Genomic DNA, 22,165 nt, shown 5'->3' with positions numbered 1-22,165 from the left:
CTCCCACAACCACACCAAACTTACTACTAATTATAAAACAATCCCAGGGAACCACCTGAAGACCAGCTAAACAGAACTCCTATAACTAAGGAAGTAAAGAGTAAGCCGCATGGAGACTAATAGGAGGGTCGAAGACATGAAAGAGTTTGGTCCCACACCCATGTTTGGCCATTAAGAATCAGGAGTGATGGACACAGACACCAGGGGGGTAAGGGCATGAGCGGGAGGTAGGGGGGAGCAAGGGACGGGTAAGGACACATATGTAATACCTTAATCAATAAAGAAAAAATAGAATCAGGAGTGAGCTCAACTGGGTGGCTCAGTTGGTTGGAGCGTGGCCCCATGCACCAAAGAGATGTTGCAGATTTGATTCCCCGTCAGGGCCAATCAGTGATTCCCTCTCATCATTGATGTTTCTCTCATCTTCCTCTCTGAAATCAATAAAAAAAATTGTTTAAACAGAAAAAACAAAAAACAAAAGAAAGCAGCATGGAAAGTTCTTTCACAGAAGAATCCTAACAAGGAACTGTTATGGTGTATAAACTTTCCCAGAAGATAAGAAAAGATACAAAGCTTCTCAATTCATTCTTTGAGACTATTATAATATAAAACCAGACAAGGATATAGCTTAAGATAAAGAAAATAAAACTCTAAGCTAATGTCACTCCTGAACCTGTGAAAGTTCTAAGTATAATATTAACAAATTGAATATAACAATATATCCTATATAATAAACGGCTAATATGCAAATTGTCCCCTTGGGAGTTCGACCAACCTGGAGTTCAACCGCTTGCTATGACGTGCACTGACCACCAGGGGACGGTGCGGAATGAAGGAAGGACCCGGCCAGCGCCCGGCAGCTGGGGAAGGAAGGCCCCAATCGGCCCTGATCACCAGCCAGGCCTAGGGATCATACCCGTGCATGAGGAAGCGGGGTTTATTTCAGATAAACATGGTGCATTCGATATTAGGAAATGATTCCATGTAGTATTTTTGCACTGAAAGATTAAAGGATATAAGCCATGCGATTATTTCAATAGATAGCCAAAATAGGATTTTAGAAAAGTCAACACCCATTCATGTTTAAAAAATTTAAATGCCAGGGCTGACCAGCAACCCCTGAATGACGGATGAACAGATTACTCAGACACAGTTTCACTGTCGGGGAGAGGGCTAAGGGGTTTGCCCAGCTGAAGAAGCCAGGCCACCTTGATTGCCTGCCTTGTTAGGCCTTTATTGGAATTTTTATCTTTAGATACAATCAGTAGGGTGCATAATCCTGGGAGGACACATGTTTACATTGTCCTCTAGACAGGGGCATCCAAGGATTAAGCATGAGGATTCCAGTAAACACCCCAGGGTCTGCATGTGCACAGGCTTGTTTGGAAAGGTCAAGGAATAATTAGGGGCTCCGCCTTCGACACTCCCTTAAGTCTCCCCGAAGTCAGAATTCCAATAAACAGGGCAGGTGGCCTTCCACACACTTCCCCTTTATCAGAATGTCCTCCTTACAACTTTCCAACCAAGTCTCTTGTGCTCCCCAACACTTAAATTCAAAGCAAGCTAGAACATGCAAATCAACTTTTATATGCTTCTAAATTCTATAAGTATTTAAGGTAAACTTATGTGTTCATGCTTGTTTAATTTAAAAAATAACAAGCCCTGGCTGGTTTAGTTCAGTGGATGGAGCGTTGGCCTGAAGACTGAAGGGTCCCAGGTTCGATTCCGGTCAAGGGTGTGTACCTTAGTTGCGGGCACATCCCCAGTGGGAGATGTGCAGGAGGCAGCTGATTGATTTTTCTCTCTCATTGATGTTTCTAACTCTCTATCCCTCTCCCTTCCTCTCAGTAAAAAATCAATAAAATATATTAAAAATAAAAAAATAAAAAATAACAAGTCATGCACAAATGATCAAGTTATATGATCAAATTTATTGCATAATTTCCCAGCTCTTCACTTTTACATCACTTTTTCACAGACTTTGTTACAAGATCAAAAATAATACACACTTCCAAATGTGTAAAAATAATTGGAATGAATAAGTATGATCTGTATAAATTTATTTCTTCTTTGATTCTTAAAACATATTTATATACTAATTAGAATTCAGGGCCAACATAACTCATTACATTTCAGTATACTCACACACATGAATAATTAGTTTGAATAATTTCATTGTAAAGAAACTTGTGAATTCTTAGTAAATATGATGGTTCTGGCAACAGCTTTAAAGTCATTCTTAAAACCTGAATATTCTTGGCACATGAAGAACTACACTAGAATATCCAGAACATGGGTATTCTGTAAGGAAAAGATCATCTTCTGAAAGTGAAAACAGAAAGCAATGAAATTATAACACCAAAAGCTGAAGAAACAGCTTACAAATATACTGTTGGAAAACTTGGAAGATGACCAATCCCCACGTCAAGAACATGGCTCAAATGTCACTAATGTAAAATGAAATGGCACTGTAACTTGCCTGGCACATTGAAATGGTGCTTATGGTATTCGTCACTGTTTTCTAATACTATCCAAGAAGAGGGTGCATTGATTCTAGAAGACAAACAACCCTAACCTTGACAGAAATGTCCCCAGAATTTTTAAAAAGTGAATTTTTAAGACTTAGATGGCTTAATGGAAGTATTTTTTAAGAGGCTCTAACAATCAATGTCTTATTCTGTATCCAGCAAACAAATTATTAACATGCAAACTGGTTTTCAGAGAGAACCTGCTGTACAGGTAACAGGATCCCATTGTCAAGTCAGGTTTATTTCACATTGCAATTACTTTAATTTTCCATCGAAGAGACCAATGTATTGCTTGTCAGTTTAGTTAGTGTTTCTCAGTCCTCTATAGTTCGATCACCTTCGAGCCACTTGATGAAATTCTTTCTGAACCAGTATCTATGGGGCATGCAGTGCACATGCCCAACTCAAGAATTCTAATTTCAGAGTAGACCACAAGGATTCCTCTCTGCACGAGGAGCCCCTCAGCCTCATATGAAAAATGGGGGAAAGCCTTTTGGGATTGATGGTATGACTAACACCCTGGATCCAAAATGTTCCCTTGCCTCTCATTACCAGGTATTTTAGGAGAACAGAAAACTCACCACTAGGAAAGAAAGAGATATGTAGTCCAGGCCAAGATAAACAGGTGGTTTCTTCTGGGACCTACTGCCAAGTTCCACGGCAGATGGAGTGTGGTTTGACTTCTTTTGGAGGAAAATGTTCTCTCACCCTGTTGTCAGAGAGAAAAACAAGAGGAATAGTGGTTAAATGAAGAAAAGAAAAGAAACTTTCTTTTATTGGTGTTATTAGCCAATATCTGAGAACTACACCCATTGGGTCTGCCAGCTTATATGGCCACAGACAAAAGCTGGTAAAATGAGGGAAAAAGTAGTAGAGACGGGAGTCAGAGACCTCTTTTTTGGAAAAGGAAAGAGATATTGTGATAACTGGGAAAGGAGGTTTTTGTTTTGTTTTATTTTTTCTTTCAAATAAGAGAGGTTCAAATATGTTTATATGCCAAGGAGAAGTCAAGAGAAAGGGGGTATCTGAAAGTTCAGAAGAGAGAAGGTGTGATGACTAATGAACAGGACCTAAGGAGAGAGGTGGGGAAGGGGAGGGGAGGATGTGGGATGGATCCAGAGTACAGGTGAGAGAGATTTACCAGGCTCTTTCCTTGAGCCTGAAGAAAAAAAGAAAACATGCGTGGGTATTTACATATGTCAGGGTAAACCTGGTCATGCTATGGTAACAGCCTCCAAAATCTTCATGGATTACAAGAAAGGTTTATTTCATATGCTACATGGCCAGGGCAAGTGGGCTCTGATTGGGTCCACATTTCAGGATTTAGGCATGTGGATCAGGCCCTCACTGACACCAGTCAGAAAGGATATATGCACCCCTATGTTCATAGCAGCACAATTCACCATAACTAAGATCTGGAAACAGCCTAAGTGCCCATCAGTAGATGAATGGATTAGAAAACAGTGGTACATCTACACGATGGAATACTATGCTGCTGTAAAAAAGAAGGAACTCTTACCATTTGCAACAGCATGGATGGAACTGGAGAGCATTATGCTAAGTGAAATAAGCCAGTCAATGAAGGAAAAATACCACATGATCTCACTCATTTCTGGATAATAAAGACCATTATAAACTTATGAACAAAAATAGATACAGAGGCAGAGCTGCCTCGAACAGACTGTCAAACTACAGCAGGAAGGCCGGGGAGGGTGGGAGGGCAGGAGGGGGGTGCGTAAGAGAGCAACCAAAGGACTTGTATGCATGCATATAAGCATAACCAATGGACATAAGACACTGGGGGGTAGGGGAAGCCAGGGGATTGTCAAGGGCGGGGGGGGGGGGGGGGCGGGGGCGGGAAGGAGACATATGTAATACTCTTTGTAATACTTTAAGCAATAAAAAAAAAATTCAGTTGATAACAGGAACATTTTGCAACATAATGCCTGTAGAAGACCCATGTAGGTGCAGTAATTCTTCCCCTATGTGGATTACTGTATCCGTTTCCATTAAACCACTTTCTTTCCCAGTTACTCTGACACTTCCATACTTTTAGGGTAAGAGTCATCAGTTTTCTGTGTGTCTCTGTGATTGTAGAGGACCCAGCAGCCTGAGTTATTAAAGAGTGCTCCAGAGATGGTTAGCAGATAATCGGATCTATGAAAACCCTTTCTGTAGATGAGGCCTTTTCTTTAGCAAATTAGAACTCTAAGGGAGGTTTGAATAAGGAAAAGGTCTAACCAATTAAAAAGTTCCTTTGTTATTGTCGGTCTTTGTGGTCATTGTTGCTGCTTGGTAAGGCTAGAGGAAGTTTTGAAGGCTGATGGATAGGAACAGCAGGGTGATGGATAGGAACAGCGTCATGACTTGCAGCGTCATGTGGGTGAGCCCCACATCTATTTCTCCAGTGTTTTTTTACTGAGATGAAATCAGGTCAGGTTGGAATTCTGAGGCAACTTAGAAATACAAAAGTGTACCAAAGGCTGTCTGGAAGGGGATTTAGGAACAGGAATGGTGGAGCAACACCCACTTGGCTTGATCAAATGGACGGTGTCCAGGCACTCTGTGGGATATGAACACGGAGCTGGATGCCCAATCCACCCTGCTTAGATTAATCCAGGGCTTTGAATAAAGGGGCGGGTCCATTCGAGTCTTTGTACTTGTTGGGTTTTGTCATGTTGTAAGGACCTATGAGAAAGTTTCTCAGACTTTCCTACATGCTACTAGGTATGCTAGCTGTTATTCTTTTTAAAATGTTTTAATTGATTTCAGAGAGGAAGAGGGGGAGAGAAACATCCATGAGAGAAAACATCAATCAGCTGCCTCCTGCACCTCCCCCTAGCCCCCAGGATTGAGCCCCCAACCAGGAATCAAACTGTGACCTCCTAGTTCATAGATCAAAGCTTATCCAATGAGCCACACTGGCTGGGTTAAACTGTCTTTCAAGGAAGGCCATTTCAAAATGAAATCGTGACTTTGTATATGGTGATAATTTCATAGTTCTAGTTCTAAACCCCGATTGATTCAAAATTGGTCCTGCTTATGCATGTAGTTTCATATAGAGCAGTGGTTCTCAACCTTCTGGCCCTTTTAAATATAGTTCCTCATGTTGTGACCCAACCATAAAATTATTTTCGTTGCTACTTCATAACTGTAATGTTGCTACTGTTAAGAATGGTAATGTAAATATTTGATATGCAGGATGGTCTTAGGCGACCCCTGTGAAAGGGTCGTTTGACCGCCAAAGGGGTCGCGACCCACAGGTTGAGAACCGCTGATATAGAGTGTGCCTAATTCTATCATAGACCAATGGTGATTTCTATTGGTAACATGACTGCATTTTCCTCTGGAGATTGCTGTGAGGGTTTAAGTCACTAATATGTGAACAGGTCTATGACTGTCCCTACATTTAACATGTCAGTGTAATAACATTTTTACCTGTACTGATATTAAACTTTCTCACCTTAAAACTTCCAATTCAATTCAAATACTGCAAGATCGAAGTTTATTTTGCTTTTTAAAAACAAAAATGGTACCATAAACAAAGCCCACTTTGTAATTAGAATCCTTTCCCCCTTGTATAAGGCAGCATAGAAAAATGGTGTTATACAAATATGAATTCCAAGAAGCTAAGCAAAAATAATTTGTCACTTAAGTAGGCTATGAAAATTTTAAATGAATAAAGAAAAAAAGCACCAAACTGAAAGGGACAAAAAGGATCATCTTCCTTCTCTGAACTGCACTGCTTGAACTAGATTAACAAAATCTCCCAAAGTAAAAATATTTAAGTAATTTATTTGCATGCTTTTAAAAGTACTCTTCCCCAGTAAATACCGGGTCGACAGAAACAACAAAACAACTGCTTCTTTGTTTTATTTTAAACCTTGTTGCTGAAAATAATTCTAAGTGTATCGGTATTATTTACTACTTTAGTGAGTGTCTAGCGACATCCCGCCCCTTCTGTGAATTTTGACTATGGAATCTACCTATAGATGGAGGCAAATGTCAGGAATCTGCAGGGACTCCAGAACACAGCTGGACCACAGTCACTTTTGACTGAAGAGGTCTCCGTTTTCTTGTGATGAATCTCTCTCAAGTCACACTCCTCTCTTCACCCATAAAATAAGACTTCCGCCAACTTGAAGGGCAGTCTATAAAGTCCCTGTGTCCGTTTCCATTAAACCACCTTCTTCCCAGCTACTTGTGTCTTGTAAAACCTAAACCTTAAAATAAAATTAAAAAGCAGGAATTGACTGCGTGGACAAAGGGAACCGTAGTTTTACGCAAAAATGCAACCCCATACGAGCACCGGGCAAATGGACGGTTGCATCTGAGGTCATCCGACTGGTCACTTGCGTCTTCATGTGGAAGTTTCCCAAGAGTTAACGATCGTAACCAGGGTAAGTCAGCTTCGCACCGTCCAAGGCTCGGCCCGTTGCCCTTTACCTCTAGGCAACATTTGTTTCAATCAGGTCTTGTCTCCTCATTATCTGTGAGGACGGAATTCATCCCCTGCCTTTCGGTGCAGGCGATTTTTTCCGGGAAAATTAAAACATCCCTCCGGGGATCAAAGAGCTCCACCGTAGAGCCGGAGGAAGGCGGGGCCCACGTGTCCGATCGGAGGGCCCTCAGCCCCGTTCCTCGCCGCAGGCCTGCAGCTGCCAGGGCGAGGCTTCGGGGCCAGGAGACCAGGGGGATGGCGGCCACAGGCTCGGTCCTCCCGCCACGCCGGGGACCACACAACGGGAGTAACCGCGGGACGGAGCGACAGGCAGTGGCGCGACCGCAGGACTCAGAACACGGGCCAGGACTGGGCACGGCAGGAAGGGGTCCGCGAGGCTGGCGCACCGGGACTGCAGCAGCGGCGAGGCTACCCACGGCGCCCTCCGGTCCCGCCGGGAAACGAAACCCCGGGTCACGGGCCCGGGCGGCCCACGGCCTCCGGCCGCCCGGGGTGGGCGTTCCCCGAAAGGAGCGCGTGCCTCACGTCCTCCCCGCCGGCCTCGCCCCCGCGCACTGCGCACGCGCGCCCCGCCCCGCCCTGGCGCCCGCCTCCACCCCTGGGCGGTGGGCGGGGCGAGGGCCGAGGTGAGGCCGTCCGACTCCCGGCTGCGTGCGCGCGAGCCGCCGCCACCCCCGCCGCGTCAGGGCCGCCGGCCCGCCCTCCTGAGGCCCCGCCCCCGCGCTCCGTTTCCCCTCACCTCCCCCTCCGGCCGAGCGGTGACTTAAGCAACAGAGCGCGGTGAAGCCCATTTTTCCTCCCTCCTCGCTGCGGCGCTGGGCAGCCCCCCCTGGTACGCGGTCGCCACTCCGGCCGAGATGAATGCTGCGGCAGAAGCCGAGTTCAACATCCTCTTGGCCACCGACTCCTACAAGGTAAGGCGGGGGCGGGGGCAGGTGAGGGAGAGGAGAGGCGCCGGGGGGCGAGCGCGGGGCGGTGGGGTCGGGGGCGGCCGGTCTGGGGGCGTGCGCCGGGCCGCCCCGAGGGAAGGTGCGGGCGGCGGCGCGGGCAGGTGAAGCTGGCGGCGCCTGGGGAAGGAGGTGGATGGAGGAGGGATGGAGGGATGGACGGCAGGAGGCGGGGCCTGGCGGTGCGTGGTGGGGGGGCGCGGCGAGGGGCTGAGGCGGGCCCGGCCGGCGCTGCCGGCTCGCGGGCTCTCCCTGCGCCCTGGGCTCGGGGCTCGGGGTTCCGAGCTCCTGGCTCGGGTCGGCGCGGCGGGCGCGGGCCCGGCTGGCTGGGGCGTCTCCGGCCGAGCGGACGCCTGACCCAGGACCTCGGCCTTTTGGCGCCGGGCCGGGCTGGGCGAGGACTCGCCCGAGGAGCGGTCAGTTAAGTAACAGCCCCTGGGACTCGGCGGCGGAGAGGAGCGGGGCTTGAGAAGGGGGGCTCCCGGCTCAGCCATTCCAGGCAGATTCTGGCCCTTTGCGGAGAGGGTGTGGGCGAGGTCCTGCAGGGGTCCCGGGGCGCCGGCCCGTGGCTCGGTCCCGAGGACGCTCGGGTGCCCCCGGCCGCCCGGGTTTCTCCGCTCCGCTGCACGGGCTCCGCTGCCGATCACTCCTGAGCTTTAACCCCTGGGTGCTCGCCAAGGCCGACCTGCCCTTCCTCACCCCGCTCAGGCCACCACGGGATTTCTGTGAAACGGAAAGTGAAACACGACAAGTTCAATGAACTGCTGCAGTGTTAATTCTGGGGAGTTTATAAGCGTCTTGGACTGTTGCATGCATAGCTGCCCCATTACTTTTCTTTGGAACACACACATTAGTGAAGGGAAGAATGATGGGAAGAATCTGCCAGATGTTGACCCCCCTGCTTTCTGGGTGCCGTTAGATATCACGGCGGTAACAGAACTCGCTCTGTGACCTTGGGCATGTCACCCCCTGTGCTCTTTTATGTGCATGGCATTGTTCAAGTGTTGGCTTGTGATTACTTGTTAGAAGTGAAAAAACTACAACTGGAAAAGTGGGTTAGTAGTAGTTGTCTTTGGTCATGTGATCCACTGTGGTAGGAATGTTCTTGGAAAGATAAATCAACCTGGTGGGAAATCTAGAACCCAGGAGCAAGTTAGACTTTGCGCTCACAGAATTATTTTATGCAGCTTAAATATTTCTCATACTTCTCTTTAAATGTCATGCTTGGGGTTACAAATTTTAGAAGCTTATCTTTTCATGAAGTGCATCAGTTACATAACTGAAATTAAGTTTTATTAAAAGAGCTACATTTTCCTGTGTGCCTGTTTTTTATGACATATATTTATGTACTGTAGTGCTCTGTTAGCTACAGGAAGGCCATACCAGTTTAGGAAACATTTTTAGTGGAAAAGGTTTGCTGAAGATATTATGAGAGATTTCTCTTCATCTGTAAATAATTTTAAAGTTAATGTGGAGCCATTTTCTCTAATAATCTGAGTCAAAATAGTGCTTTAAAAAAATATGATTTGGCCCTAGCCAGTTTTGCTCAGTGGATAGATCATGGGCCTGCAGGCTAAAGAGCCCCAGGTTCAATTCTGGTCAAGGGCACATGCCTGGGTTGTGGGCTTGATCCCCAGTGGGGGGTGTCCAGGAGGCAAGCCGATCAGTGATTTCCTCTCATCATTGATGTTTCTATCTCTCTCTCCCTCTCCTTTCCTCTCTGAAATCAATAAAATATATAAAAGGATTTGAGCTCCCTTTTTGTAGTTCACTTTAATTTTGAATACTATGAAACTTTTTGTTAGTATTGCTTAACATTTCTTAAACTGAGCTCTCAATTTCTAGTCTACCCATTCATGCCAAGGCCTTCCACATCTCAGTAAATGGCAGCATTTACCCAGGTGCTCAACCCAAATATTTAGGAGACATCCTTAATTCCTCCCCCTCCTTATCCTCCAGATCTAATCTATCAACCTGATTTCCCTTTACCTCCAAAGATACTGAGCCATTTCACTCACCTAGCCTTGTCTTTAGCAGTAGCCTCTCACCTGATGCCCCTCTTCCACTCTGGTCACCCTGTAGTCCAGTGGTTCTCAACCCTGGCTGCACATTAGAATCACCTGGGAATCTTTTTAAAATCCTGATTTCTGGACCTCATCATTAGTAACAAAAAGAATTTCCGGAGGATGAGGCCCAGAAATCAGGATTTTAAAAAGATTCCCAGGTGATTCTAATGTGCAGCCAAGGTTGAGAACCACTGCTGTAATCCGTTCTCCACCTCACTGCCAAGTGATCCTTGTAAAATGTAAATCACCCAGCTTAAAACATACTAATGGCTTCCCCTTGCACTTGATATAAATTCAAGCTCCTTGTTGTAGCCTGTAAGCCTTACCTGTTCTTGTCTCAGCATCTCTCTCTGACTTCAGGACCATGTACCTCTTCCTCCTCCCCATTCTCTAAGCACCAACCACTCTAATCTTCATTCTTTTCTGTCCCTTGAGTCAAGTTATTTCATATCTCCTTGTCATTTAGGTTTTGCTCACATGTCACCATCTCAGAGAAGCCTTCTGGCCTCCCATTTAAAGTACTCTCCCAGGCTCCCTTTAGCCCACCATTTTCTTTTCATTTTTCATAGCATTCATCCAAACCTGACATTATTTTGCTTATTATTTTCTGACTTTTCAGTCTTCTTTAGCCCTATGAGGATAGAAACTACTTTAGTCTATTTATTTCTCTGTCCTCAACATCTGAAACAGTGCCTGATATATAGTAGATACAGCATATACAGGGTGGGGCAAAAGTAGGTTTATAGTTATGAGTCCAGGAAACAATTTATTCTTGTATTACATATTCATTATTGAATTATTTCCCATATGAACAACTGTAAACCTACTTTGCCCTGCCCTGTCTATTTGTGGGTGAATGAACTATTTATAAAATAATCTGTTGATTTCAGTTTCTGCTATATCATCTCAATTTCTGGTGAAGGTTTGAAGGGGTTCAGAGTGACCAGTTTAGCAGAAAGTAAAATGAAGAGGGCAGAAAACCTAGCAAAACTAGAATTACTATAAATCAGCCATTGGCTGTATTTTTAGAATAATATTTACTAAGAAGCTCTATATAAAATGTTTTCCCTTAAAACAATGTTATATGCCAAGATAAATAGATCTGAACATACTCTTTTGTTCTTCTGTAAAAGTATTGGGTCATAGTAGTAAATTATGGTTCGTGTTTAATTACCTGAGAGTTTACTTAGAGGACTTAAATTTTTTAGCTAAATTCTAAAACTATTCTCCTAAGTTTTTCCAAAGAAGATTTTAGAAGTCACTTCATTTCTAATTTAGCAGCCTAGATAATTTTGTGTTTTTAATGACATTTTTTTTCCCAGAGGAGACATTCTGAATATTTATGCACAGTTTTGAAGTACCATAATTAAAGAACACAGCCAAAGTAAAGAACTAAAATTGTATCTATAAGATCAAAAATTTTTAATATACTTTTAGACCAAGATGGATTTACATAGTTTAGGGACATTTCCATTTAACTTTTGACTGCTTGGTCTACTTAGAAGATGAAAATAATTCATTTGTGTTTTGATACTTTTAAATCTGTATAGAAAAAGTAAATTTATAAAGATGCACCATTAAGTATCTGAACTGTAAAGAAGGTCAAACTATTGAGAGTCACAACTATGAATCTGCCTTTCATACACTTGCCTGATGCAATCTAGATCCTTATTCATATTTTACTTCATCATAATTGAGTTTTCTTCTGTCCCACTGCTTATTCCCATTAAAGTATTTGGAGTTATTTATATTGTAAACTGGACATTTTCATTTTTATATACACCTTAGATACGTTTTTAGTGGTATCTTTTTTCTAATCAGTTTTATAAGTAATTGAAATAGTGATAATTTATTACTAAGGTATTCGTATATATGTATGTATAGTTATAGATATAAATGTTGTTTTTTAATGTTTTTACTGACTTTTTAGAGAGAGGAAGGGAGAGGGAGAGAGATAGAAACATCAATGATAGACACATCGATCAGCTGCCTCTTGCATGCTCCCTACTGGAGATCGAGCCTGCAACCTGGGCATTTGCCCTGACTGGGAATTAAACCCTGACCTCCTGGTTCTTAGGTCAACACTCAACCATTGAACCATACCGGCTGGGCTAGTTGTTTTGCATTTTAGTGAATTGCCTAATAGATTGATTTAAGTGCTCTGGACATAATAGTGGTATCAGTCCCTGGGTTTTAATCTGAAAGAAACTAGCAAATACTTCTAGATATTGATAAGGCCTCCCTATACCTTGTGGTATATAGGTAAGCCATCATATGTGAGCGAAACAGTTCTAATTCTGTTGCCTGACTTAGGCAATCAGGCCACATATTAATATAAAGATTGCCTATAAGGAACATGAGGGTGCTATTTTTATAGATTTGCAAGTTACTTTTATTAAAGAGGAAACTAAAATATTTTTTAAATTTGTGGGGGTTTTTTGCCCTCTCTACAGAGTATATTCATTTTAGATGAATGGTTAATGTTTACAGTGGTCATCATGAACTTTGGTCTGCAAAGATTTATTCCACCATTAACCTGAATCACCACCCAATTAAGGCATTAACTACTCTTTCAACTGGGCAAATAAATACACATTATTCTTCCAGTTATTTTTTATTGGTAAATGTTTTAACCACATTGAAATAGAATAAAATTCAAATTATAATGAGCACTCACTTTATTTTTTCTTGAAACAAAAACAGGTAATTTTTCACCAGTGACTTTTACTCAATTTGATGGAAATTTGTGATAATACCTCTTTATATTTTTAAGCTTATAAGGGTTTGATGTATTGCATAGGCATTTCTTTCACAACTCAGAAGTAATTTGAGCAAAAGGAAAGAATACAAAACAAATTTTTTTTTTTGCTGCTGCTGCTGCTTCTTTTGCTTTCATTCAGGTTTTCAGTGTCACTGTGAAGACCAAAAGAGGTCGTTCTCGTTATCTCATTATACAGATGAAGGAGTAGAGTCCTGGGAAATCATGACTGTTGACTTATCAAACACACTACATTTAGATAGTAATAGGACCAAATTTTGCTTTCAGCTCATTGTTTTATATCGTGTATGTGCGCTCCCCCAGCTCCCCTAAGGCAGCTACATCTCTCTTCCCTTGAATGAAAACTGTTCCCTGAGATCAAATAAGATACCTGTCTTTGTACTGTACCAGGTGTGCAGCGTAGAGACCTTTTACTTAAGTTCATCTGCTTGTTTATCAAATTTAATACTCTCTTATGGTTTTGAATTTAAGATACAGAACTATTAAAAGTATCTTAATAAGTATTTCTTATTTTTGGAGCCAGGAAAAGGAGCTGATCAATTGCAAATAAGCATAATTTCTCTGGTTTTAAATAATTTCAAGCCCTTTCCTTTGTGATTTATAGTCTATTCTTCTCATGTATTCTGACTCAAGTATTTCTCTTTTATAGGTTACTCACTATAAACAATACCCACCCAACACAAGCAAAGTTTATTCCTACTTTGAATGCCGTGAAAAGAAGACAGAAAACTCCAAAATAAGGAAGGTGAAATACGAGGAAACAGTATTTTATGGGTTGCAGTACATTCTTAATAAGTACTTAAAAGGTATTATTTGTCCTATAAATTTAAAACAATGCTTTTACATAAAACTTCATAATTTTTCTCCTATTTTATATTCTAGAGGCCCGGTGCATGAAATTTGTGCACGGGGGATGGGGGGTGGTCCCTCAGCCTGGCCTGCACCCTCTCCAATCTTGGGGGATGTCCGACTGCCAGTTTAGGCCCGTTCCCTATGGGTCAGACATCCCTCTCACAATCTGGGACTGCTGGCTCCTAACCGCTCGCCTGCCTGCCTGCCCCTAGCCGCTTCTGCCTGCCAGCCTGATTGCCCCCTAACCACTCCCCTGCCAGCCTGATTGATGCCTAACTGCTCCCATGCCGGCCTGATCGCGCCTAACTGCCCTCCCCTGCAGGTCTGGTCACCTCCAACTGCCCTCCCCTGCCAGCCATCTTGTGCTGGCCATCTTGTGATGATGTCACGGGAAGGTGTGATGCCACCTAGGCTTTTATTTTATAGGATTATCTGAAGTAGCATTTTGAATAGTTTAATTTTGATACTTATTTAATTGCTTTAACTACTTTAGGAGTCTTAGAATTTAAAAAACCTTAGAATAATATTTACTAATATTATTAGTAATACATTAATTCTTATAATTTTGTGTGTGCTGGTGTTCTCAATATAAGGAAGATTTTCTGAAACTAATAAGTTTGGGAATACGTCTAGAAAAGTCATTAAATAGGGTCTGGTGGGGGCAGGCAAAGGAGGGGGTATGGGGACATCTGTAATGGTGTCAACAATAAAAATAAAGTTAAAAAAATTTTTTTAAGTCACTGATTTTCCAAGGCGAATATGGTTTGTTAATAGACTTGTCATTAATTCAAAATGAAGGATTTATTATTGGCCTAGGAACTCATTTTGAATTGTGGTAGCAATTATAATTAGAATATTTTTATGCTAGTCAGTTTTACCTTAAAGTCTTATTTTTCAAAACTATCTTTATGAACTTAGTCTCAAATGCATATTAAAGCAGAAAGATCTCCCAAATAATTTCTTTGCCTTTTTACTTGAAAGTCCATTTCTAGTCAGTTTTGTAATTTTATTTCTAGGAGGCAAAACAGTTCCCAAGGGTTTTATATATTTTGGAAAATTTTATCTCTAGCCTTTTCAAATAAAAAATAATCTTAAAATTGAATCCAGATTAAGTTGAATTTTTATTTAATATCCTTTTTCCATAATCTTGGCAATTTTAAGATTAGACTGTTCAGATATATTATACTACTGAAAACCTACTTGGTATCCAAAGTACTTATTTTGCAGCAAGACCTCCCAGGATATTTTAAATGAGTTTACTAGTGATCTTACATTGAGAAAGTTATCAAAAGACTGATGTCACACTTCAATTCTACAGGTTAAAAACTTCATATTAGTTATTAATTATAGCAAAAATATATTGATTTCCTATTATAAGCCAGCATTATTCTAAGTGCGTCATATGTTATAACTCATTCAGTCCTCACGACTTATAAGTAGGTACCCTACTATTTTTATCCTCATTTTACAGAAAAAGAAATTTAAAGTATATTTGGGGGGCAAAATGTAGTAATTGTGAAAATTACTGGATTATCTGAAGATATCTTTTAAGAATAAAGTGAGAAGGTTCACCTAGAAAATCATCTGTATCAAAGGCTTACTCTCAAATTTGGAGGGTGTAGAAATTAATAGAGGTAGAAAAGGTATCTTCTTAGAAGTTAATTTTAGTATTGTGATTTAAAAAAATACTATACATCTTATAATTTGTTCTGCACATTTACTTTTCAAATAAGAAATCAACACACTTAAATTGAGTGATTAAAAGTGCAAATTCAGCCTGGCTGATGTGCTCATGGGTTGAGCATAGACCTATCAACCAGGAGGTCATAGTTCCATTCCCGGTGTGCGGGTTTGATCCCCAGTATGTGGTGTGCAGGAGGCAGCCAATTAATGATTCTCATCATTGATGTTTCTATCTTTCTCTCTCTTCCTCTCTGAAATCAATCAATCAACATATATACAAAAGTGCAAATTCATTTTCTGACTTTGCTGTTGAATCTGGATGAGTTATTTGACCTCTTAGTTCTTGTTTTTTTATCCATAGAATGGGTGAAAAGTCTACAGACATTAATCTTGTGACAGCTCAACAGTTCACAGAATGTCTTTTGAAATGTAAACAAGAAATGTTTATCTTTTTAGGTAAAGTAGTGACCAAAGAGAAGATCCAAGAAGCCAAAGAGGTGTACAAAGAGCATTTCCAAGATGATGTATTTAATGAAAAGGGATGGAACTACATTCTTGAGGTAAAAACTGGTTTCATGGTTTGGTCTACTATTTTGGTTTTACATTTACTTCAAAATTTCTTGTAAAGGAGTTTGAATAGAAGATTAGATATAATTACAACTCTTTTCTGTCTGTGACCTAAGTATGATGGCTACTTTAGACATTCTTGTGAAAAGTTAAGGGTAACAGTTAAACTTTTTTTCTGGTTGCCAATCATTAGTGTCTAGACTCTACAGCAAGTTTAATTTGTTATAATATAAATGAACTATAATTTAAATAACTTTTTTTTTTAAGAAAGGTGATTTAACCCTTTCTTTGAAAATACACTAATTTAAAAAGGGTGTGGTTAGTTGGCAATTTCAAAATTTAGGTCTATTTTCTTGATTATAGGTTATCTAAGAAAATAGATGCTGTGAATCTATCACTACACAATAATTCTAGGAAATTTCCCTTATTGAATAGTTAAAATGGTTTGGTGCAGATCCATGAAGTTGAATTTTATTGTTTGTACTGTAATATATCTAGCATGTTTGGAACCATTGCTTAAACTTTGGGTATCCAGAGACATGGGAATTAAGTTGACGTACTTTGGTGTTTGCTTGTTTTTTTATTACAAAGATATATTGGGAATGGCATCTATTGGCATCTTGTTATGTTAAGTATTAGTTAATTTGCATCTTAAAAATGTATATATTTGCCGAAACCGGTTTGGCTCAGTGGATGGAGCGTCGGCCTGCGGACTAAAAGGTCCCAGGTTCGATTCCGGTCAAGGGCATGTACCTGGGTTGCGGGCACATCCCCGGTAGGAGATGTGCAGGAGGCGGCTGATGGATGTTTCTCTCCCATCGATGTTTCTAACTCTCTATCTCTCTCCCTTCCTCTCTGTAAAAAATCAATAAAATATATTTTTAAAAAAAAGGTATATATTTTTCATTATAGACTATTAAACACAAAATAATTAGAAATACTTTAACTTTCATGCCTATCTGGTAATAATCAAATTTTACATTTTGTTACTATGAATCTTTGAAGAAGTCAGGTAAGCACTCTCTACTATAGTTTTTCCATATTTAAGTAAAATCTATTGGGTAACTCCTAAACTTACCCCATTTGGTTTTTTTGTGAGTATAATATTAATAGATAAGTTAGGTACTATGCTTATTAATACAACTCCAACTCCAGTGGCCAGGATGATAAATGTCCTGATTTTATGTTCAGAGAATTTTAGGGATTCATAGGTTCTCTAGAGGTAATCTTATCTAACCCTATTTTATAAGGAAAGTCTGAGACTTGCCCAAGATCTCCTACCTGCTTTTGAAGTCAAGCCAAGAGTTCTAAGGCAGTATTCTTTCTGCTATATCTTGAGGCCCTCAGTGCTTCTCATTAAACAGATTTTTTTAAAAATATATTTTTATTTCAGAGAGGAAGGGAGAGGAGGAGAGAGATAGTAAATAGAAACATAAATGATGAGAGAGAATCATTGATCAGCTGCTACTGCACACACCCCCACTAGAGACCAAGTCTGCAATCCGGGCATGTGCCCTGACCAGGAATAGACCTGTGACCTCTGGTTTATAGGTTGATGTGCAACCACTGAGCAACACCAGCCGGGCTAAACAGTTTTAAAAAATATATTTTAGATAAAATATAAATTACGCTGGTATTGCTTCTTGACCTTTTGAATTTTTTAGAGAGAGGAAGGAAAGGAGAGAGATAGAGAGATAGAAACATCGATGAGAGAGGAACATCATTGATCAGCTGCCTCCTGCATGCCCCCTGACGGGACTGAGCTGCAACCTGGGAATGTGCCCTGACCAGGAATTGAACCGGTGGCCTCTTGGTTCCTGGCTCAATGCTCAACCACTAAGCTATATTGGCCGGGCTAAACAGATTTTTAAAATTCTAGTTACCTTGTCCCAAATCACATAAATAAATTTAGATATCTGAAACAACTTTCCTTCCTAGCCAAAAGTTAGCCACAACTTTTAGCTTTAAAAGTAGGGAGGCATAATTAAATATCTAGTAACATCCTATGTAGCACATATATTCTCAGCCTAATTTTGGAGAGAATTGTTGCACTTTTGATATTGATAGCCAAAGCTCTAGAAAGTATACTATCTACTACCAAGACAGTTTCAGGTCTACACCAGAATAAAGAGAAAACCTATTTAGGTTCTTCTACTGGCAGGGATCTCTCTCTGTTTTCTTTCTTTTTTCTGTGTGTGTGTATGTGTGTTATTTTGCTCTTTAATAACGTTCCCTCATTTCATCTTTCCGTCTTTAGCCTTTTTTTTTTTAATTAAATCTTGTTCAGATTATAACAGTTGTTCCTCTTTTTTCCCCCCATAACTCCCCTCCACCCGGTTCCCCTCCCACCCTCCGCCCTCACCTCCCACCCCACTGTCCTCATCCATAGGTGCACCATTTTTGTCCAGTCTCTTTCCGCATCCCCCACACCCCCTTCCCCCCCAAGAATAGTCCACTCCCTTTCTATGCCCCTGATTCTATTATAATCACCAGTTTATTCTGTTCATCAGATTATTTATTCACTTGATTTTTAGATTCACTTGTTGATAGATGTGTATTTGTTGTTCATAATTTGTATCTTTACCTTTTTCTTCTTCTTCCTCTTCTTAAAGGATACCTTTCAGCATTCCATATAATACTGGTTTAGTGGTGATGAACCCCGTTAGCTTTTCCTTATCTGTGAAGCTCTATATCTGACCTTCAATTCTGAATGATAGCTTTGCTGGATAAAGTAATCTTGGTTGTAGGTTCTTGCTATTCATCACTTTGAATATTTCTTGCCACTCCCTTCTGGCCTGCAATGTTTCTGTTGAGAAATCAGCTGACAGCCGTATGGGCACTCCCTTGTAGGTAATTGACTTTTTTTCTCTTGCTGCTTTTAAGATTCTTTTTGTCTTTTGCTCTTGGCATTTTAATTATGGTGTGTCTTGGTGTGATCCTCTTTGGATTCCTTTTGTTTGGGGTTCTCTGCGCTTCCTGGACTTGTAAGTCTCTTTCACCAGGTAGGGGAAGTTTTCTGTCATTATTTCTTCAAGTAGGTTCTCTCTCTCTTCTTCTGGCACCCCTGTAATTCGGATGTTGGTACGCTTGAAGCTGTCCCAGAGGCTCCTTACACTATCTTCATATCTTTGGATTCTTTTTTCATTTTACTTTTCCGGTTGGGTGTTTTTTGCTTCTTCGTATTTCAAATCTTTGACTTGATTCTTGCGCTCCTCTGGTCTGCTGTTGGGAGTCTGTATAATGTTCTTTATTTCAGTGAGTGTATGCTTAATTTCTAGTTGGTCCTTTATCACAACCTTGAGGGTCTCGCTAGATTTCTTGAGGGTCTCATTAAATTTATCGGCGGTTTCTAGAAAATTCTTGAAAAACCTTAAATGTGTGGTTTTGAACTCTATATTCAGTAGTTTGCTTTCCTCCATTTCTGTCATTTGTGTCCTGTTTCTTTGTCTCGGCATTTTTTTATGCTTCGCTGTGTCGATAGAGTGGCTTTCTGTGTTAAGTGTCTTATAGGGCCCAGTGGCTCAGCCTCCCCAAATACCTAAGGTAGACACTCTTGGTGCACCCCCTTGTGGGCTTAGTGCACAGTCTTGTTGTAGTTAAGCCTTGATTGTTGTAGGTAACACTGGGAGGGATTGACCTCCAAGCCAATTGGGTATGAGAATCAGCTGTTTCTGCAGTGGGAGAACTTCTGTGCTAGAGACACCCCTCTGGGACAAGACTTGCTTCAGTGGGGCTTTGGTGCTCACTGAGTCTGCATCCTGAGTGTGTCCTTTATGGATCCGAAGAGCTGCAATCTGGATGGTCCCACTCTGACCACCGGGCACACTGGCTCCTGGATCTCTAAGGTGGTGCTAATCTAGCCTCTGCCTGAGGCTACCCTGCAGAAGCCAGCTGTGAAGCAATGCAAGTTGCCCTGGGGCCTTGGGCCAGCTGCAGTTTGTTAAGTAATTTTCAGTTTGTCTTTCATATGCAAAAGCCTCCATGCACAGCTTGGGCAGGGCGGGGTCCCAGGGCATCAACAGGGTGGAGAGAAGACTTATGGCTGCTCTCAGTCCTGCCCTCAGAGGCCCCGCTTCTCAGTGTCCCGGCAGTCTCAGCTAGCACCTCCGAGAGAAAGCTGCCCTCAAGTTCCGATCGATGCCAGACAGTCCCGTTTCTCCCGTATGAGTCTGGGTCCCCAGAGACTCACCCAGAACTGGAGCTCAGAGCCTGAGACTCCCTCCCGATTGAAAAAAGACAACTGTGTCCTCAGCCGCCAGCCCTCTCCGCATGCACCTCCGCACCTTTGTATTTTACTTCCACACCGCACCTCCTCTGAGTCTCGGTATGCTTTTCTCTTTCCTTCTAGTTGTAGAATTTCCCCTCAGCCAGCCTTCCTGTGGTTCTGGATGATGTCCGTTCCGTCTTTTAGTTGTATTTTTGATGTGCTTGTGCGAGGCAGCAATCTCTGGTGTTTACCTATGCCGCCATCTTGGTTTTCTCCCTTAAGCCTTTCTTTTATTGAAAATGACCTACTTAGAAGAAAAATCGTGTTTTTGGAATATGTTGGAATTCTTTTTTTGTTTGTTTTGAAAGAATGAAGAAACAACACTTTTTATGAATTTGAAATTATCTGTATCTTTTAGTAATAAATGTTTATAGCAACATGAAATTTAAAAATTAGTATCAGTGCCTAAGCTGTTAGCTAATTTCGTTTCAGGAGAATAGGGATATTCTATCTTACTAACATTATAACACCTATAATTGTAGTTTCTATTACAATAAGTTTAGCTTCTGTAAACTGTAAAGAACCTTATTATAAAAACAGGTAACTGCATATCATCAGTTGAATGAAATGAATTCATTATTGTCTCTTACCAGAAATACGATGGGCATCTTCCAATAGAAGTAAAAGCTGTTCCTGAGGGCTCTGTCATTCCCAGAGGAAATGTTCTCTTCACAGTGGAAAACACAGATCCAGAGTGTTATTGGCTTACAAATTGGGTTGAGGTAAATTGCTTTGTTTTTAATTCCTATTTAGATTAATTGAAGATGTAAAAACCATTCAATTGGGATTCTAGTTTAAAAATTGCTACTAATAAGGTGATTGTCACCTCCTACAATTTAATAAACCTTTACAATTCTCAATTTCCTCACCTATAAAATGACATTTGGACTTAATAACCTTAAGGTTCCTTGCAGTGAAATCTAATGTTCTGAGATTTTATCTAAATCAAATTATTAAGAATTATTTCTGTTAAAGCTCAGCTAGCTTCCATCTTATTTGTTGCAATCCTAAGAAAAATTAGAACAGCACAGGTATATTTTTAATGATTTAAGGCATTTTTTGGAAGTTCTGTTTCAATTAAACTAAAGGCATTTTTTTAAAAATATATTTTATTGATTTTTTACAGAGAGGAAGGGAGAGAGATAGAGAGTTAGAAACATTGATGAAAGAGAAACATCGATCAGCTGCCTCCTGCACATCTCCTACTGGGGAGGTGCCCGCAACCCAGGTACATGCCCTTGACCGGAATCGAACCTGGGACCTTTCAGTCCACAAGCTGACGCTCTATCCACTGAGCCAAACCGGTTTTGGCTAAAGGCATTTTTGTTCAAATTTTCAATAACTGCTTTCTCTATTCTTATCTAATTAGTTAAGGGCCTAGGCTCTACCTCCTGATATTTCTCATCTAACTACATTCAAGATTCACTGATTATTTGATTTGATTTCTGAGCCTAAAAGGAGGCTACATTATGGGCTCTGAGTTTATATTACAAAGTTTTTTGTTTGTTTTCCTTGTATCTATTCCTAAGTAATCATATTTTTTCACATGCTTATAGTTTTGATATTAATAATCTACTTAGCTCCTCACAGCTTAATTTACACTTGATCTTAACTAAAAGGCCAAGAAGCAATACCAGCTTAACTTACATTTTATCTATAAAAGGAAATATTCTGGAAGGTGACTATAGAAATACCATATTTATTTTTGAGAGGTTATTACTTAGTGCTTAGAACTGATTCTTTATTTATTAGTTTATTGGTTAAACTAATTTGTTGTTAGATAGTAAAATACATATGAGGTTCATTTATAAAAACTAGAGAAGTAACACATCTAAGAATGTTTGAAATTCATTTTTTGCTAACATTTTGGTAAACGAATTTTGCTAAATTTAAAACTTTCATATCAGATTCTTAATGAGCTATCAACTAATAATAGACTAATGGGCTCAAAAAATGTTCACTTAACTAAAATGCAAGTTTTAAATAGTTCACTGCTATGTCTTAAAACTTTGAA

General features: G+C 40.8%; 1 protein-coding gene and 1 long non-coding RNA gene across 3 annotated transcripts in view; one reads left to right on the top strand and one right to left on the bottom strand.

Moving 5' to 3' along the window:
- Positions 1–1,905: 1,905 nt before the first annotated feature.
- LOC132211134 (uncharacterized) overlaps positions 1,906–22,165 on the bottom strand; it is a 73,822-nt gene continuing 53,562 nt past the window's right edge. The window contains exons 1-3 of one of the 2 annotated variants that reach the window (XR_009447422.1): positions 6,515–7,653; positions 3,110–3,237; positions 1,907–2,322 (exon numbers count right to left, since the gene is read on the bottom strand). This is a non-coding gene — a long non-coding RNA (uncharacterized LOC132211134). Of the gene's footprint in view, positions 2,323–3,109; positions 3,238–6,514; positions 7,654–22,165 lie in introns of those variants that run through there. The other variant, XR_009447423.1, reaches the window with a different exon arrangement.
- The window catches only part of NAMPT (nicotinamide phosphoribosyltransferase), a 38,414-nt gene continuing 23,964 nt past the window's right edge, over positions 7,716–22,165 (top strand). Inside the window, exons 1-4 of the mRNA XM_059655702.1 lie at positions 7,716–7,904; positions 13,432–13,588; positions 15,774–15,877; positions 20,745–20,873. Of these exons, the coding sequence (XP_059511685.1) occupies positions 7,848–7,904; positions 13,432–13,588; positions 15,774–15,877; positions 20,745–20,873 (447 nt within the window). The 5' untranslated portion in view covers positions 7,716–7,847. The remainder of the gene's footprint in view (positions 7,905–13,431; positions 13,589–15,773; positions 15,878–20,744; positions 20,874–22,165) is intronic.

This window comes from Myotis daubentonii, chromosome 10 (genome assembly GCF_963259705.1).
Source record: "Myotis daubentonii chromosome 10, mMyoDau2.1, whole genome shotgun sequence".
Classification (NCBI taxonomy): domain Eukaryota; kingdom Metazoa; phylum Chordata; class Mammalia; order Chiroptera; family Vespertilionidae; genus Myotis; species Myotis daubentonii.
Note: the sequence above shows the minus strand (reverse complement) of the source record. Positions and strands in the feature narration are given on the sequence as shown.